The following is a 19,541-nucleotide window of genomic DNA, read 5'->3' as shown; positions in this document are numbered from 1 at the left end:
AAAAGTGGGCACCTTATCAAGAAAGTCATTGATTTTGGATTAAAGAGGTGAAGGTTGGCAGTTGTTGCACTGAATGTCAGGCATAGAGAGTGAATTCTTTCATGATCTGTGTCTCTCTACTTTATCATGACTCACATTATTTTATAAGCAGCTATTAAATCTTCATACAGAACAGAGAACCAGATGTGTTTTATACCCTAATGTGGAATAATACCAGAATTTCTAAGAAAGACCAATTTATGTTTTGGGCTGTTTTTAATGCTCATTGCTGAAAGAAAAAAAAAATATCTCCTCTTTTATAGCTACCCACTGGCATTCATTGCTGCAAAGATTGCCCTAGGAATCCCACTTCCAGAAATCAAGAACGTTGTATCGGGGAAAACATCAGCCTGCTTTGAACCTAGCCTGGATTACATGGTTACCAAGATTCCTCGCTGGGATCTTGATCGTTTTCATGGAACGTCTAGCCGAATCGGTAGCTCTATGAAAAGTGTGGGAGAGGTGAGTCTGTGGTTTATTCCTCTATTTATTCTTGTTCTCAGCTATTTTGTCAAATCCTTAACATCCTTAAAAGTATTCAGGTTGCCTGGATACTGGGTTCTTGATTGGAGGATATATGGGAATTTCATTTCCTCCATGGTGTTTCAACATCTCTCTGAGTATTAATATAAGGTACTTGCTACATGACCCCTTAATGGATCTTAAAAGCTTCTAATTGAAAGGAGAGGCTGTATATGTGGATGTATAATGTATTTGCACATATGCAAAACATATTTTCATAAATAACTGAGTTATAATGTGTTTTATAAACAAATCTAGAAAATAACATGATATAAAATGGTATACCAAAAAGACCACGGCGCTGAGGTTAAGAATATAATTTTAATCTATTCACACAAATTATGGCTTTACCCTCCTTGGACCTCACTTTCTACATGTCTAAAAGAAAAGGGCTGGACTAGAAGATCTCTCATGTCCCATCTAGCTGCAAAGTTTAAAATTGAGAAGAGCACAATGGGATATGAAGCCCTCTTTCATTATATTGAAATGGTCTAAGCTTTTAAGACCTTTAGATATTTCATAATGTCCCTTTTTATATTATTTGAAATTAAAATTAGCTTTTGATTATACCATCTTCAAAGATACAGTGCTCCTCTATACAGGCGGAAAGAAAGGAATTCAGACCCCTGCCTCTGACGGTCACTCTTTTCCCTCCCCCACCAAGGGGTTTATTTCTTCTTGCATCCAGTTGGCTTGGATGAGAGCCAACTAAGTGGAGAGAGCATGAGTCTTTGAACCAAATGAGCTTGGGTTTTACTCTTCGAGTTGCCACTTACTAGTTAGAGACACTCATGCAAGACACTGGTCCTCAGGTTTTCCATCTGAAAACTGGAGATGATAATACCTACCTTGGGAGGTTCTTAAAAGATTTAGGATTAATACATGTAAATCTTTAGTAATGTCTTTTAAGGTAGATTCATAATGAATTTCCAATAAATGTGTTTCATCAGTATTGTTGTCATTGTTTATGGGTAGAATTTTTGATTACCAGCAGTATGCATGAATCTCAATCTCTATCGACCTATTGATCTATCATCTATCTATTTATTTTATCTCATCTCTGTCTCTATATGGCCAACGTAGGAGCTCTTGGTCTATGCCTAGATATCTAAGCTGGTTAGATTACAGGGCAAAGAACTCTTTATGACATATTGTTCTATGTTGGCCTTTATTTATCCTGTGTTACAGATTATAGCTATCCTCAGACTAGCCATTGCAGAAATGCGTACCACCAATCACAGGAAGTTCAGCTTAAATCTATCAGCAATGCAGGAGAAAAGAAAAAAAAAAAAAGACATTTTACTGATCAATCAGATTCATGCATGAAAGGGAGAATTATTACCATTTTGGTTTCCTTAGTTTCCAAGATACTAATGCAAGATTTTAAAGTAATGACAGATAAGGAAAACTTGACCTTTTAAATTAAAATGTCCTACTAGTTGTAAAAAAACCAAAAACAAACAAACAAAAAAAACCGGTAGTCCTTCATAGCTGCTTTAAATCTTATTTTTTCTCTCATGCTTCACGGAGCACAATAGAATTAAAACTCAAATGCCATGGAAAGTTTTGTTGGTAGCTCTCCTGCCAAATAAATAGCTGTTATTTAGTTTATTTTATGGGAAGTATCCTTTTCACATTGCTCACAGTAAAATTTATAGGCCAAAGAAGATGATATAATTTTTGTAATGTGTTCATTTAGGGCTTATTATCTAAGGGACATTTGTTGTCAGTGGGTATTTCCCATCATGCATTTAGTTCAACTCAAGTTAGGAAGCATTTCCGCAGCTTTTACTCCGTGCAAGATGCAGTGAATAAGATGTAAATATTTGTTACATGTTATCTGCAGTTGGTAAGTTGAGAATACAGAAGTAGAACTAAATGTAATATGAATTCAACTGCGGTGAAAGTTAAGATACAGTGTTTACATACAGGTGCTTTGAGAATGGAGAATAGGGTCAGGGAATAGGGTTAGGGTCCTGTCAGTTAGTCCATTGAAAAATGGTGAAATTTTCACTTAATGAAGGTGAATTTTAATCATATAAAATATTAAAAAGCACAAATTTTGAGCAAACACCGTTATGTACTCCCTTATCATTATATAGGTATGTTTGTTTTTCTCTTATTGAACATATTCCATATACCGTTATGTACAGTGTACTTACAAATAATAATTTATGGTGAGTTACTTATAGAACCAGTTACTTTATGGCCAACTTTTAAGTATGTAATACTTGTAAGTTGTTTTAAATATTCCAGAAATATTTTCCTAATTTGATAGAACCATAAAATCTTTCATTTCTGGCAGTCTCTCTCACGCTTTGGCTAGCAAGTCTATGACCATATTGTGTAACCCTTTAAATACCACTATGCCTATCTGAATTGGACTAACATTTTATTCATCTCTGCTCTTGAGAATCTTCCTTACTTCTAATTAAATTGGGGGCAGTGTGAAAGGTTATCTGTTTGGCTTTAGTGATCTTTGAATATGTATCTTGTCACACAATTGACATGAAGGTTTACCAAACTGACATGAATGGGAATCTGGGTCTATTTGAGGAATCACAGAGGTTTACTGAAGGCAGCATTATCACTGTTATTATTTTAAATTGGAGACCCAAAATGCACAGCAATCTATGATTCCGTGGAAAGATTCAAAGACAGTGTTTATCCACTGAAAATAACTGGTTAGGCTTGAAGGCAATTTAAGTTTAGTTCTGACTTGTAACTTGTCCAAATGAAATCACCACATGGTCTTCCTAATTGATTAGTGTACAATCAGCTGTAAAGATTGTGGGAAGACACATCGAATTTGTCATGGGGAATTTAGACTCCACCTACATTCAAAATCTGAATCTGTCAGTATGTGTTATGATTCTGAAGGTTTTATTAATATTAATGCTTCGTTATGAAGAAAGCCAATCTTAGATTGTGACTGATAACCCATTTAGAAATAGTTCTGTTTTTATGTTAATATATGTCTGGCTTCTCTTCATTTGTTTTCTTTTCTAAAGAAAATCTGCGTAAAAGCAAGATTTTATTAAGGAAGGATCTATATGTTCTTTCCACGTATTTCTTAGTTTAATATTATGGTTCAGAGCAGTTGCAGATAATTTCCTCATCAGTCTCAGCAAATAAAGCTACATTCCTGGTGTGGTAAAAGACTGACCTAATATTGTTAAAGGCCCATTATATCAAAACCATGGCGAAAAGGAGAGAGAAAGAAAAATAACCATAACAACACCTAAATTTGGGTAGTATTCTTATATGTTTTGTTCCAACGTCTTTTCTAAAAAACATTCCGTTTCTAGTTCTGTTTCAAATTCAAAATATATAAGCTCTTTTTAAAAAATACAAGTTCTTAAATGTGCATTACAGGTCATGGCTATTGGTCGCACCTTTGAGGAGAGTTTCCAGAAAGCCTTACGAATGTGCCACCCATCTATAGATGGTTTCACTTCCCGTCTCCCTATGAACAAAGAATGGCCATCCAACATAGATCTCAGAAGAGAGCTGGCTGAGCCATCCAGCACCCGTATCTATGCCATTGCCAAGGTAATATGTGATAAGGGGCCCAGAGTGACTATTTTCTTCAGAATATAGCCACCCTGGACTTTATTTTTTTTATTTTTTTATTATTTAAAAGATTTTATTTATTTATTTGAGAGAGAGAGATAGAGATAGCAAGAGAGCGCATGAGCGGGGAGGAGAGGGAGAAGCAGGCTCCCTGCAGAGCAGGGAGCCCGATGTGGGGCTAGGTCCCATGACTCTGGGAACATGACCTGAGCTGAAGGCAGATGCTTAACCAACTGAGCTGCCCAGGCGCCCTGCCAACCTGGACTTTAAAGTAAAACTGAAACACAAAGTGGTTGTGAATTCAGGGATCTGGGGGAAAAATTTAATTTTCTTCAGTAGTATTATACTAGAGACTTCTGTGGCTTTTTTCAGGTTATTCTATAATTAATGAAATATTACCCCCTTTTTAGAAATTTTATTCGAGCTTGAACTGAAGGACACGTTGCAGGTTTAAAGGATGATCACACAGATAAATGTTCCTTCCTTATATATATATGTATCTTATTGATATTCTTAAGTAGGTTTGATCATATTGACCTGCCATTTCCTGTCCCTCTCGTTACTCGTTCCTTGAAAATGTATAAAATCATATTTTAGAAAGGAAGATGCATAAAATAGTATCATTTAGTATATGCTACTTCAGACTTTAGAATAATCTTTATTTGCTTCTTTCTCTGTGTTTAAACAACAACGACTATAAAGATCTTCCATGATTATAGGCTTTTCTGTGTAATTATTTTATTGGTCTTACTTTTAGAACAAAAAAGCCCCACATTTCTCACTTCCACCCCCTAGTTCCCTTTTATGCAAATTAAATGCCATATTAATCTCCTTTCATGTTTACTATGCGTAGGGTTTTGAAGTTTCAGCTCATCTGATTTTATAAAAGGTGACTTGGGCAGCTGGGACCTGTCTGGTCAGAAATCCCTGAATGGCTTTTTGACATTTAAGGAAGCTTAGGCATTAATCCTCCAACAGTACCAAACCACACTGGAGCTACAAAGCCCTGCTGACCATTTTATATGTGCGTGTGTGCATGTGGGACGAGTTGATGAAAATAAGAATTTTGTCTTTAAAGAGGAAATCTGTCTTTGTAATTTGCCTTTGTAGCAACAGAAAAATGCTGTGAGTGATTTTGAACTCACTGCAACTTTCCCGTCCATGTACTGAGAGTCCTGCTGAGAGGGAGAAGGGGAGGGAATGTTTCCTTCGTTGCATATAATGTATACTCTCCTCACCTTTATAGTTTCTAAATGTGGGATATTAAGTTCCATTGAAATTCTGGCAGATGCTAGTGTCTTTTGATGGACATTTCTCAATATTGAGTTTCAAGGTAATAGAGAATTAACATTTTCAGTGAGCCATTTTACCTTCTTTATTGTTCTTATTTCAGTCTTTTGTTTTAAAAAAGCATTCTACCATATTCTTATGTGTAGATATGCATATGATGTTTTCTTTCCAGACAAAGGGCAGTAAATGGATTTTTTCCTTAAGCGTAGTAATCCTACTTCTGCCATTTTGAGGTGGATGAAAAAGGGAAGTATTTCCAAGTTCTGGGCGAGGCTGTAAAGCTTAAGCAAATCTCTCATTCTTTTCTAACAGACTTATAAAGGATGAGAATTCAGGGGAAACGTGTGGAGGTCCTTTCTCACAAGAGCCCCCTATGTATGAGCAAAAAGTGCAGGGTCTGAGGTATAAATTCTTGTCTGCCAGAGTGCCGGCAGAAGGAACTGTTTGTTGATGTCTGTTTGTTAGAGGTCGTCATTACTGTTCATTGCCCCAGCAACCAGGAACTTGGTGATTTTGACAAAGAGAGTGAGGACCGTGGAGGGCTGAAGGGGGAAAAAATGAAAGGCGTGAGTAAATCTTCGCTCGCTTTCATGGTCCTTACAAAAGGGCAAGTTGCTCTGAGGCCTGATTTTTGCTGCAGTCTTATTTCAGGATGACTTGATCATCACCTCTTTTGATCTGGGGAGAATACAGGGCATTATTTTTGATTTGGGAAACATTAGAGTAACCTTGAACTTGTTTGGGGTCATTATGAACTTCGTCAAAGCTGCCGTGCTTGAAGATGAGGTCATAAGATGGAGAAGATTTGGCTTTCGGTTAGACACGGTGGGTGTGACTGTAATTGTCCTTCCTCACAGTGAAATGAATCCAAGAGTTTAGGCTCTCTGACAACCGTGGGGTCACGAGTGTGTGTGATCATGTGAAAACTTCCTCTGGTCTGTCAAAAGTGTCACTAACTTAAGGTTCTGTCCCCCTCATAGTGTTGATGGCCAACAGCTAATTGAGCCTTTAATCACTTGGAAAATGAGACAGAACACTAAGTCCTTGGGAACCTGGCTATATATAAGGAGAATTAAACAAAAAAAACATGAATAGATGTATGAAATGAGCATGCCTTTGAGTATTTCCATTAGGTGTCATCTTATGCTAGTCAACAGAATTATGAGCTGTGCTGTGTCTCATTGTCTCTCTGGTGCTAGAAATCAGTGAAGGTTTAAAGAAAATTAAGCTCCTTGGGTTGAAATATAATAGCAGAATTACTAGTTACATATATTTCTTAATGGGATTTAAAAATATAATGTGCCATTTCTAGAATATGTGGTTTTGGAGTATTATCTGATTATTAATTTTCATTGAGTATAAACATATATCTAAAAATAGTAAAGAAGAAGAGTGGACAACTTTTGAATATCAAGGTTTGGGTTTTAAGCATTTATCTCTTCTTTCTGTTGCCTTTTCTACTCGGCTTAATGACCCATAGTTGTAATTTTACTTCTGAGAAATTGTTAAAGTAAGCTTGAGGAAAGAGCTGAGCTGCCTATCAGAACAGAAGTTATTACTATACTGTTTTGGAATATATTAGGATTTTGTAAAATGCCTTTCTTAGCACAAAAGTCACAGTAACTGATTCAAAATAATTTTTTGTTTGAAGTCTTCTCTGAGGAAATATTCTAAAGAAATAACACTAAGTCAGATTTGATCCATAAATTTTCACTGACTGGTTTGTGTGAGTGTGGAATGAGGTAAAAAAAAAAACTATGGTATTTGCCAAAGGGTAATTATCCAAAATACAAGTTAAATGATCATCATATTGATTCTAGATGTTCCTACCAATTTGGCTTAACTGTAGTTTCAAGAGATTCTCTTTAATTCCAAAGAGATGTACCCAATTTAGGATATAATTAGCAACATGGTTATATAAAAAGCAGGGAAGCAGAGCCTATTAGGGGGATTTTTCTGAGCACACACAGCTCTGATTAACTCAAGACACCTCCTTGAGGGGGCACCTGGGTGGCTCAGTCGTTGGACGTCTGCCTTCAGCTCAGGTCATGATCCCGGGGTCCTGGGATCGAGCCCTGCATCGGGCTCCCTGCTCAGCGGGAAGCCTGCTTCTCCCTCTCCCACTCCACCTGTTTGTGTTCCCTCTCTCACTGTGTCTCTCTCTGTCAAATAAACAAATAAATTAAAAAAAAGACACCTCCTTGGTACGCCATTTGTGGGTATAGTTGGCAGGGTTGGTAGGTTTATTGGGAGGAACATCAATGATATTATATCAGTTCCATTCTCAGTCTATAGCCTCAAGCTCTCTGAATAATGTAGAGAGGAATGGCTGCTATATGTTTTCAACCAAATAAGACATTTATAAAATGTTTGTCAAAGAAAGTGTCTCTTCTCCTTTTGGCAGGCCTTGGAAGACAACATGTCCCTTGATGAGATTATGAAGCTCACATCCATTGACAAGTGGTTTTTGTATAAGATGCGTGACATTTTAAACATGGAAAAGACCCTGAAAGGGCTCAACAGGTAAGGCAGTGTTGCTCTGATTCACTCCAGATATCTTCTGTGCAGCTGTTGTCTTCCTCTTACCCTTAAGCATTTGGCCAAAATTCTGCCTCAGTGAAGTAAATAGTGCCAAGGCTGGTAAGCAGTAGTGATGGCCACAAGAAATGGCAGTTTTAGATGTTTACCTTTTGAAAGGTATCTCTTGATATTTTTAACCGTTTTGCACCCCTTCCATTGCCATCAAACACAGTGATATTTTTATTAGGTCTTTTGAAGTTAAAAAATTGGTGTACATCTATGAATTCATGTGCTATTTAACTTACCCCAAATTACCTAGATCAAAACATTATCAATCAATAATTAAATGAATGATATTCTTATTTTCTATAATATTTCTAAGTTCTGAAGTCTGTTTCTCTCTTTTAATATCAACTTATATATTGCTGTATGTCGATGAGCCAATGTATTCCTCTTGCATTCTACTGATATTTTTAACATTGGGACTTCCAGTTCAACATACAAATAAGCCACATTCAAGTTCTGTTAATAGATTCTTTAGCTCTCACTAATTTACATTTTTATCTCCTTCATGGCCAATTATTTTTAAAATTTCATTTCATGTTTGGAATATTTTGATAATGTCAGTGCTTTAAAATCTACTTCTTTATTTTTCATGACAAGACCATTTGTTGGGGCACCTTAGGCTTATGAAATCACAGAGAGGTTTTAAACATGGATCTTTGATAAGAGGAACATTTATTACCAATCTAGAGGAGAGAGTATAATCCTTTTTAGCTTCTCCCCTTTTAAGAGGGTTGGGAAATACACAATTATTTGAAAGAAGTCTCACCTACAAGCCTAGGCATATGTTTAGAGAGAAGGAAATATTTTATTTGTGTAAATTATTCTCAAATGATTAGAGAAAACATAAAAATATTAATCACTTAAAATGTTGTTGAAGACAGTGGAAGTTCTCAAAGCCTGCATCTGTGACGTATAATTGGGTTACTGTGTTTACCTAATCAAGATGCCCACACGAACTGGGCAGTAATAACAGTTGCTTTTCTTCTTGAGCAAAATGAGGTTCTTTTTCATCAATTGAACAGTTGCCCACAACAAATGTTTGGTTTTGGAAGTGGAGGATTCCAATCTGCCAAAAATGAAACTAGCTGCGGTTGCTTAAAAGTCATCCCTTCTAGTGATCACATAAAATGAACACTAGACAGCAAATACGTTAAGAATTGAGCCTGTACATTCATCTTAGAATTTTGCTGACTGGAGATTTCTTTTTCTTGGTTTATGAGGCCAACAGAACTTCCATGTTGATTTATTGTCTGTTCTACTGTTTCCAGTTTCAGACAACTGATTTCAAATGCCTATGAAACCACATGAGGGTGCTAGAAACTTACAGTATGCCAATTGTAGCTGTGGGAGAGACCTGGGGTGAAAAATAGCAGATGTTGTTGTGATTTAAATTTTCACTTGATATACATTCTGATTTTTGGACAAATTCTGTGTTTTAATTGAATAGTTTTTGTTACAACCAGAAGGCAGGTTGAGATTCTCACTAAGCAGAAACAAGTGTATATTGAGAATGAAAAATGTCCTTGGAGGATTAGACCCGCTTACTGTTACAGATCACTTATCTTTCTGATTTCCACGTTCTGTTATATTTATTTGCTGATAATTTAACATTTTTAGTTTCCATTTTCTGGCATAAGCATATTTGTAAATAGAGATATTTTCTATTGTTCATAATGATCAACATTAAAATTTTTTATATAAAGCTTTTAATAACTTAAAATAGTCTAAAACATTATACTTAAAGTTGTCTTTTGTCTCAAGAACTCAATAGGTGATCCATGGTATTAGTAAACCTAAACCTTGAACTCATTATTTTCTGAATGATACTTTACTGTTTAATTCTTCTTGGTTTTTGTTTGTTTGTTTGGTTTTTTGTTTTTTGATTTTGGAGTGTCCTAGATGCACACAGAGCAATTTGATAGTGATTGTTATTTAGAAGTGTTAAATAAGTTAAAAAAAATAAAAAGAATAGATGGCCACTAAAGCTACCTGTCTTAATCATTGTGTGGTCCACAGAGGTCTGAAACTGAATGGATATCATAGCTGATGGAATGTAAGTGTGTAGGACTTGAGTTTTGTTGTGCTATTTTGGTTATCTTCACCGTTACCCTGGATTATGATGTCTTCTGCTTTTTCCCAGCCTCTACATATCCAAGAAGGCTTAGTCATCAAGGCAGATACTGCTCCAACAGTAGTAATAACTCTCCATTGGCAGTTGGCATTATATAGCTGAATTATGCATTGCCAGTTTGCAGAAAGTTTATGAAGATCAGTTCTTTTTCCTTTACATTTATCTGTGGTTCACTTTGTTTCAAAATTTCAACTGTTCCAGTGTTGGAAAGGCTGACTTTCCTTGTAGACCGAGGAGGTAACTATTTGGTGTGATTTGAGATGGTCCGCAAATTCTCTTGCCTCAGCCTCTCTCTGCTGCCAATGTGCCCAGGTCCCTTTGCACTTTTCTGACAGGTCCCTGGGAAAACAGGCAGTGGGGATCTCGGCTGAGAGAAAAGCCGAAACTTAAAGAAGGGATGAAGTATAGAATGCCAGATATGGATTAAGTTTCACTTGGTTCCTTTCCACTTGGAAAGAACGCAGGGTCTGGAGCTAATCAGATAGATAGGTGGGGAGCCCCCCCCCCCCCCCCCCGTGGAATTGCACGTCACTTCCCTCCCTTCTCTGGCCTCACAGGGTTTCTGCTAATGTCTGCTTAATAGTTTTGTTGTGAAGCTTAAACAATATAAATATAAAGGACACCTGGCACGTGGTGAATGCCCAAGATGGTTTTCCCTCTTTCCCCCTGAAAATGAAAATGCTACTTATTATAATGAAGAGTATTTTGTGATTTCAGATAGATACATTTAAAGACTACTTTTTAGAGTAGTCTTTAGAGCTACACAATTTTCATTTGCTTATATATTTTACAATATGTCACGTCTTAACTTTCTTGATGATGCACTGTCACTTCACTTGTTTTAATACCAGACCTATTTTTTTAAAAAGAAGCAATGATAGCAAGTAATACAAATGCTATTCTTATCAAAAGATCAATAACACTCCATTATGCTAATGAACAAAAATTCCCACTCTAGAGTTGTTAATCATGCTAAAATTCTTTTAAAATCCAATAAATAATGTTTACTAGCACAGGATGAGAACATCATTCAGATTGATGGCCAGTCTGTGACTTGTATTTACATATAGTCATCTGAGATGAAGTTCAGAATTTGACTCCTAAATGGAATATAGCCATGTATTTAGTATATATGTGAATGTCCATAGACCGGACTGGGGAAAACAAAACAATGTTTGTAATGAGGTTGGCATTATGGAAATAACTGAGGAGTTTTCCATGTCTATGAGAAAGTGAAAATTATAGAAATTCCTTTCCTTGAAGGGTGGAGTTGAACATGTGTCTTGCTGAGGATGATATATGAAATCCCAGCCTAGTTCAGGGTGACAAGACATTAGACTAGTGTTAGAATTATCGACTCAGCGTCCAGGCTGCTAGTGCTTGCTCCCATCAGAACTCAGTTTGCCATCTCCAGCACATGAGCATAGCAATGGCAGCCCACGGGAGACTTCCAGAGCAATAGCCATTCTTACCAACTCAGGTGATAGCCGTGATTCAGACAGCTTCAGCAAAAATTTCTCTTCCCCACTTGAATTCACTGACTTTCTCCTTTTCCTGTTAAATTGTTTATTGCTGCCCAAGGGCATGCTAGGAATGTTGATGGTTCTAGGCAGTTCCCCGAATTTATAAGCTGGTGTAGTAGCATTAATCGACCTAGAGTGATAACATATTTTACAGTGAATTTCTTTAGGTTTTGAAAAGTTTCTCTTTACTCCATGTGATGTGAGTTGTATCATGTAGGATTCCAATGCCTGTAATGCATATGCGCTGGGATTTAGATGTTAATCTGTTAACTTCACGTTACTGGATCACTCTGCAGGGAGTTTAAGAAGAGTTGAGTCTGTCAGAGTTTTTAGTGGAGCTGCAACGTTTGCATAAGCTCTATCCGTTGGCTTTCACAACTGAGCTATCCACTTTTTAATATGTCTATTTTCCCCACACTTGCTCATCTTACCAACACCGACTCTTTCACACATAATGCTCCTCCCATATAGCATTTTCATAAATACTTACTACAAGAAAAAATATACTTATTTTGCTCTGTTAAAAATTACAAAAACCTCACCTATATTCCTTTCCTCCATTAGCATATAGAGAGATTCAATTTTGATCATGCAAATAAACCTGACCTGGAGGGCAAAAGTACAAGTACCATAAATCAAATAAATCAAATGTCAAATGTCTTCATCAGCTAGGTTCTCCTGATATAGCTGATTCCCTAAGATAACAAAAGAATGGATTTAGAATTATATCTTTCAATATAGGAAACTGAATTTTGATTCAGGCAAACAATTCTGAGTGCCTTTCAAGTGTAAGATGATAATCAGTAAACTTATTGACTACATATCAGTCACTGTTCTAAGCACATTATTTCATTTAGCTTTTACCACAACCTAAGGAGATCAGTAATTATCCTGATTTTACAGTTGTAAGCTGAGGCACTGAGATATTTAGCAACTTCCTTGCTATCACATGCTAATAAATGACAGATGTGAGATCAAACCTGAGCAGGACTCCAGAGCTCAGGATGTTTGATATTTCACCCCTTTGCTGTATGTAAATGTGTGTATATGTATATACACACACCTATATATGAATACATACATATATATATGTATTCACACATATAATTGTATACATGTATGTTGAGGGGTGTCGAAAGGTGAATTAAAGAGCATCTGAGGGAAATAAATTTACATAAAATAGACACTTTCAATATAGTAATGATATTCAGTGAAGGATGACAGTCCCATCACCATAGAACTAGCACAAAGTTTTCAACTATGTTAGTAATTAATAGACAAGCACAGGTACAAGGATCTCTCAGTTGAACCCCTTCTGCTATAAGTAAGGAAGGAAGTCAACTGTAATAAAGCTTGTTTATGAGCAGGGACTATTTCAGGACATTACACCCCAAACATTTAAATTTACAACATCAAGTTGAATTAGCAATTTTAGATTGAAAGATAATAGTGATACTTAAAAAAAACAACAACAACATGAACAGGCAAGAAAAAAATCGTGAGGGTGCTAATTACCAGCTTTGAGCATCTGCTTATCGTATGTTTGTGTCTTTTTAATTTTTTTATTTCCTTATTTTGATTTTGGGTGCTTTAGCTATTTCTGATTGACATATCAAAAGGAATCTGTTGTTGTCCAATTTAGATGTTTAAAAATAGGGGATATGGCCATTGTCATACAGTTTATACCATGTAAGAATAGGAGGCTAAGATTTGGATCTATTTCTTTATTAATTGTTGGTATAAATTTAATTTACTGTAGATTAATGTACAAATTATGCAGGAATTCCTTTTGTCCAATATTCTATAGGCTTCTTTGTTTTTTTTTACTATTTTAATTCTGATAATATTCTTTTCCTCCTTTGCTGCCACTTACTGCTATATTCAATGTAGCATAAAAGAGTAAAGTACAATTTTGAAGGGACCAATTGTCATCTGAACATCACTATGTTCAGTGTGATAAACTGTGTCCATTGGTGAGTGCTGAAAAATCATAGGTGTGCTTATTGCTTAGGAAAACAATCTAGGGCAAACCTGGTAAGTTCCACTTGGGCATTCAAGTGCTAAATTGAGCTCAGTAAAGTTGGCCATTTTCCTGCAGCCACAAACTTCTGGCAGATGTAATAATGCAGGTGTCACCTTAGCTGGAACACTCCCTTTGAATGTCCTCTCCTACACATGTTAGTTTCTATTGGCTTTTTATTTAACTTGCTCATGAGGCATGGCAAAACCAGATAAGAACATTTTGTCTTTTATTTGATTAAAGTTTTTTGGGGGAAAAGTGTCACCTAAAAGTTGTTAAAACTTAGATATAAGACAGAAAAATGTTGGTACTTTGCTTTCCAATGATAATTTGCCATTTCTGATAGAAAAAAACCCTAATAATGAGAAACTTTAGTCTTAAAGGGCATTAAATATAGAAATAATTTAGGGAAAGAAATATATATATTTCCTTATATCTAACATATAATTGCGTGTTATAATTTTGATGATACTTTACTCTGGACATATGTTTGTGATGCCATTAGTTGTTTTCTCCACTCCAGTCTGAACATTCATATATATACTAAGTATATATGAATGAGGGAATGGTGATGGTTGGATGCTTTAGTGGAACCCATTGTCTTGATTTGCAGAAAATAGGTTATGTCCTCTGACCTCACTACCAACTCACACTGTATTTCTGAGTTTTAGTTTCTCTCTAGTTAAAAACAAAACAAAACAACACAGAAAAAGCAAACTCCATTCTTATTTTACTGGGAAGCCATGCAACTAAGATGAATATATAAGTGTATTATGTGTGAAATAATTAACTCTAAAGGAAAACAGTTTTATCAATTATTACATATTACCATTCTATGGTTTTAGTCTTCATACCCTAAACCACTTATCTAATAAACCTCTTCAAGAATACTAAAAATTGGAGCTTACATGAGAAAGTTGTTTTTTTTTTTTTTTTCTATTTGAAAGAGGAGTATTACTGTGGGAATTTCTATGCCTCTGTGAATTAATGCCAAAAATACATTTTATTTTAAATCTGTTTTATGTTCCATGTGATAAGATATTTTAGGTGATGTCATAGATTTGATAGGCCGCCATTAATTTTTTTAACTAACAATTTATTGAATCATATAGAATGTAAAAGTTTGCAGCAAATATTTAACGTTCTGAGAATCTTCATTGAATTCACTATTTAAATAGTGTTTACAAATGTGTATTTTGAAAGTGTGAGAGAGAACTTGATTCTGGCATGGGCAAAATAAATGTTTTACTCAAAATGTTTCAGAGTGATATTTAGATAATTCATAAAATGGATATTATATATTTTTGTGTATTGATTCTTAAATATTTGATAGTTCAAAAAAATCTTAAGTTGAATTAAAATAACATATACTCATAATTTGCATGTACCTATTAATAGTCAAGAATTAATAGACAAAGCTTATGTCGATATCTCTGATCTCAGCATGATGAGTTATGTATTTACTTGATGGCATTTCTCTTTATTAGGAGCTCTTATTGGGCCATATGGTATTTGTTCATCTACTCAGTCATGAGTATTTATTGGGTACCTACTCTGTGCAAGACATGGTACTAGGTCCAGTGCCATTTGTCTATGGATAATTGTTAGTCATTAACATGCCTTCACTGGGTTTATAATCTATTTTTGAATATTAAATATATACACGTGGCTATACAGAAGACAGATACTTTTAACAGACCAACTAGAGGCAGGAACACAAAGCCAGGAAAGTTAAATGGAGGTTAAAAACAAAAGCTCTAAGGCCTCTGCCTATGTTATCTCACGTAAATGTTAATTTAAGAGTTCCTAGAAGGTGTGCATCCCTACCTCATATCTTATAAATGAAACAATTTATAAGTGGAACCCATTGTCTTGATTTGCAGAAAATAGGTTATGTCCTCTGACTTTATGTCCACTCAAACTTTTCAAGATTTCAGAGGTAGTGCCTGTCGGAGCCAGGATTTAAGTTCAGGACTTGCGGAATCCAAGGACTGCATATATCCCTTCAATATATTCCCATATATGTCCTTCAATATATCCCAGTACCAGGAGAGCCAAGAAAAGAGAGATTTTTAAAAGAAAATAAATAAAATGGGAATACATTTTCAATAATATTGCATGGTTTGGGGAGAGTAGTTAGGGAGAGAATTGAGCAAGTCCACCAAATTTGGTGATCTGGAGGAAGGAGCAGGAACTAGACTATAAGGACTGAATATGCAAGAAGAGAGGAAGCAGGTAAATGGATGAATTTTACTTAGGAAGCAACAAATCATGTTTGCTCTTACTTTGTTATGTTTCTGCTATGTTTCATAAAAGTGAGAATCTTACTGTAAAGAAATTAAGTCTATGAACAGAAATTAAAGTGGATATTATCTACCTCTTTGTTCAATGTAGGTAGTAGTTGGAACCACATAGTTTCATTTCAGTGTTCTGTAATTATTTGATACATGTGGGTACCATCCTCCAATTAAATTGTAAATTCCATTAGGGCAAATTTCAAATATCATAATGTCTTAATAGGCTTTTATTATAATCTTTTCTTAAGAGCTTTTGCTGATTCGTGTGAACACAGAATGAAGTTCACTGTACTAAGGCATAGCATCAGCTCTGAAACAGATATGAATGGCTTCCAATTCTTATTGATCATACATTTTCTTGGGCATTGGCATAGAGTGTCTTCCATTGAACAAACACTCAAAAATATTTGTGTGATAATATGCCCATTAAATAAATGAATACATATTCTTGGTAGAAAATGAAAATCAGAATTTCTTAGTCATGGCAAAGAAGGGAAATTGGAGTAGAAAAAAATGGATTTACCTGGTTGCTTCAAGAGGCCCACAAAATGATTACCTGAGAAATATGTAGTCCAATGCGTTGGAAAACATTGTAAATCAGCATCTCTATGTTTTCATTTTTTTAAGTGACTATATATCTACTGATTAAGTAGGAAGACTTTGAATAAACTGCTTTCTACTAAAAGGGGATTTATCTAATTGTCTTATATTATCAAATGGAGATTTATATACACTGGAAGCATTATAATACCTATATGTACATTACAAAATCTCTATTGCCTGTTGACAACAAGCCAAAATTTTTATATTTTTGATTAAAAACAGAAAACTATCTGGGTTTTCAAAATTGCAAATTTTCTTAAAAGTTGTTGTGAGAAATATTCACTGGTATTTACAGTTGTGGTGAAGGTTCTAATTTAATTACCCAGCGAAGAAGGTTAAGGCAAAAAAGATATATTATTTATAAGACAGAGATCTATAGTTCTCTGGTGACCTAAAGGTGCATTTCCATTATAATGCGGGTGGAAAATATCACTAGTCTATTTTTGTGGATGGTGAAACTGAGTCACCTTGAGGTGTGTGTCATGCTTTCTGTCACAGCAGTCAGAGGAAAGCAAGGAATCTAGCCCAGGGCTTCTGCCTGTGGTTCTAGTCACTAACCCTTTTCAAAAGCTTCTTTTTAGAGATATGACTTTTAAATCAGACAGCTGGAGATCAGTTCCTCCTTAGCTATCAAGTTGCGAGCTGTGTGTTTTCCTGCCTGAATTGTTGACGCCACTTAGAGCAGAAGCATTGTAAGAGATGTGCCCTTCTCTAGAACTCTTGGGGGGAAAATGCAGGGGCCTGGCAGGGAGAAAGCCTTGGCGAGTCACCTTTAAAAGATGTAAACAGAATTTTCATGGGTATGGAGAGCTGGGATAAGGGGTTTCCTTTTACATTTTGCCATATTTCAAATAGAAGACTGTCTATATACATGTATACATGTACATACATACATACATATACATGTATTTTTTCTTTAAATAAGATGCAAACACCTTATCCTCCATGTTAATGCAGGTCAGTAAAAATCTGAAGTGTACAATGGAAATTACATTTACACAAAAGAGTCTGGCTCAGGTGTAGTTACAGAAGCTAGATAATCACTCACTGGCCCCCAGAATTTTTTCACCTGCTCATTCATACCTAAAGTGTCTTTGTGGTGGCGTAGAGCCTCTGAATCTGCCCTTGGAGGTGAAATGCATGATTTTCATCCTGAGGAGTGTAGGGTAGTGGCCATGCCTCAAACCCTACCCTACCACCTACTCTTCAGCGGATGGACTGATTTAATTGACCATCCTTTGCTCTAGGCAGCTTAAAGGGAGAGCTACTCAATTTGCTCTTGACTATAGTCATTAGCATGAAGTAAATGAGAATTTTTGCTGTCTTGGGTGTTAATGCTTATTTTTATGTCTTCTTCCGAAAACACTCAGTGGTAAAGAATTTTGATTTCCATGTAGGTAGTAATCCTCAAATTGACATAAATCTAATGCGATATAGTCATCAGGAATTTAAAACTAGATTTTTTTCACATCCTCCTAGAAATGACTTTCCATTTTACCTCCTTTCTAGAAAGGGCTTACATTTGCTCATTCAAGAACTAAAAGATTTGGTCAGAAATTATTCCTATGTATGTTACATTTAGCAAGAAAAAAAAAATCTATGCGATTATCAGTAGACAGGCTTCAGTTAAGTAACTTATTTTAATACGATTCTAAGTAATAGTTTCTAGAAGTCAAAGAAAGTTATATATTGAAAGTTATACTGTTGTTTCTTGCAACAACACATCTGATAGGTGGAAAACTACCCTGTTGAAACATGACTTCCTTTAAACAAAAATAATGGCGAGGTTCTAAAATATAAGACTTCCAAATAAATTTATTTGTGAAATAACAGATTTTAAAGCATCAAAGAATGCTCATTTAATCTCAATTTTCTACTGAGGCCTTATACAGTATTAATTTTTGTTTGTTGGATTTAAATTCTGGACATATAAGAAACCTATATTTATGGGAAAAGCCAGGATTTTGCTTACTGAATACATCTTCTTAATTTGGGGGAAAGGATCTATTGAACAGATTTAAAATTATAAGAAAATTTATTAATCAGAAGTAAGAGAAGCAATATTCTATAGTATGCACTTTTCCCTTTAGTTCAGTCTGATTGGGTGAAAGCTGCTTGATTAGTAAAAACATGATTTTTGAATGCAACAGAACACTTTCTTATACACTAATAGACATGACTTACTATGATAGGGTGCTTTCTGTTTGTTTTTCATAATAATTCTGGATTATTGGAATCACTAAATATTGGTAAAAAAAGATTCATAGATTAAAAATTGCCTACTTAAAAATATCTACAATATCATTTGCTCATAAGCTTTTCTTCTTTGTTTGATTCTGTTGTTTTTAGTAGCCTTTAAGGTGAAATACAGTTTTAAGTGTCTCATCCCTCGAAAATCAACACTTGTAATATCGTAGAATTATTGCCATAGTGCCAGGTGGACCTAGATCCTAATAGATAATTTTCATGCTGGTGTGCTTTCACGTGAACATGGGATCATTGGGTATTGTTTGTCCTGTAGATGAGTGGTAAAGATCAAGGTGTTCTTTAAGTCCTCCAAAGACTCACAACTATATAGTAACAAAGCATCGTGCTTTGAAGAATTAAGAGAAAATACCGGTAATTACCCAATGGCCTAAATTTCATCCTTTGCTTTTCTAAACATGATTGCTGCTTTTGAAAAATGTCTTTTGCATTTCTCTTAAGGAAAGAGGTAACGACCTGTCTCTTTGAAAGAAAAGATGAGAAGACAAATAACTTCCCTGCTTATTGGGCCTGGGGCACGGTCTTTTTTTTTTTTTTTAAGATTTTATTTATTTGAGAGAGAGAGAATGAGAGATAGAGAGCATGAGAGGGAAGAGGGTCAGAGGGAGAAGCAGACTCCCTGCTGAGCAGGGAGCCCGATGTGGGACTCGATCCTGGGACTCCAGGATCATGACCTGAGCTGAAGGCAGTCA

The 19,541-nt window shown here is 35.5% G+C and overlaps 1 protein-coding gene across 1 annotated transcript in view; it reads left to right on the top strand.

The window, feature by feature from the left end:
* The window catches only part of CPS1 (carbamoyl-phosphate synthase 1), a 134,286-nt gene that overhangs the window by 65,470 nt on the left and 49,275 nt on the right, over positions 1-19,541 (top strand). Inside the window, exons 20-22 of the mRNA XM_025892261.2 lie at positions 303-501; positions 3,937-4,113; positions 7,829-7,947. Coding sequence (XP_025748046.1) covers positions 303-501; positions 3,937-4,113; positions 7,829-7,947 — 495 coding nt within the window. The remainder of the gene's footprint in view (positions 1-302; positions 502-3,936; positions 4,114-7,828; positions 7,948-19,541) is intronic.

Source organism: Callorhinus ursinus, unplaced genomic scaffold (genome assembly GCF_003265705.2).
Source record: "Callorhinus ursinus isolate GAN/ISIS: 27379988/994484 unplaced genomic scaffold, GSC_fseal_2.0 scaffold2, whole genome shotgun sequence".
In the NCBI taxonomy this organism is placed as follows: Eukaryota; Metazoa; Chordata; class Mammalia; order Carnivora; family Otariidae; genus Callorhinus; species Callorhinus ursinus.
The sequence above is the reverse complement of the archived record's forward strand: the minus strand, read 5'-3'. Positions and strand labels throughout refer to the sequence as shown.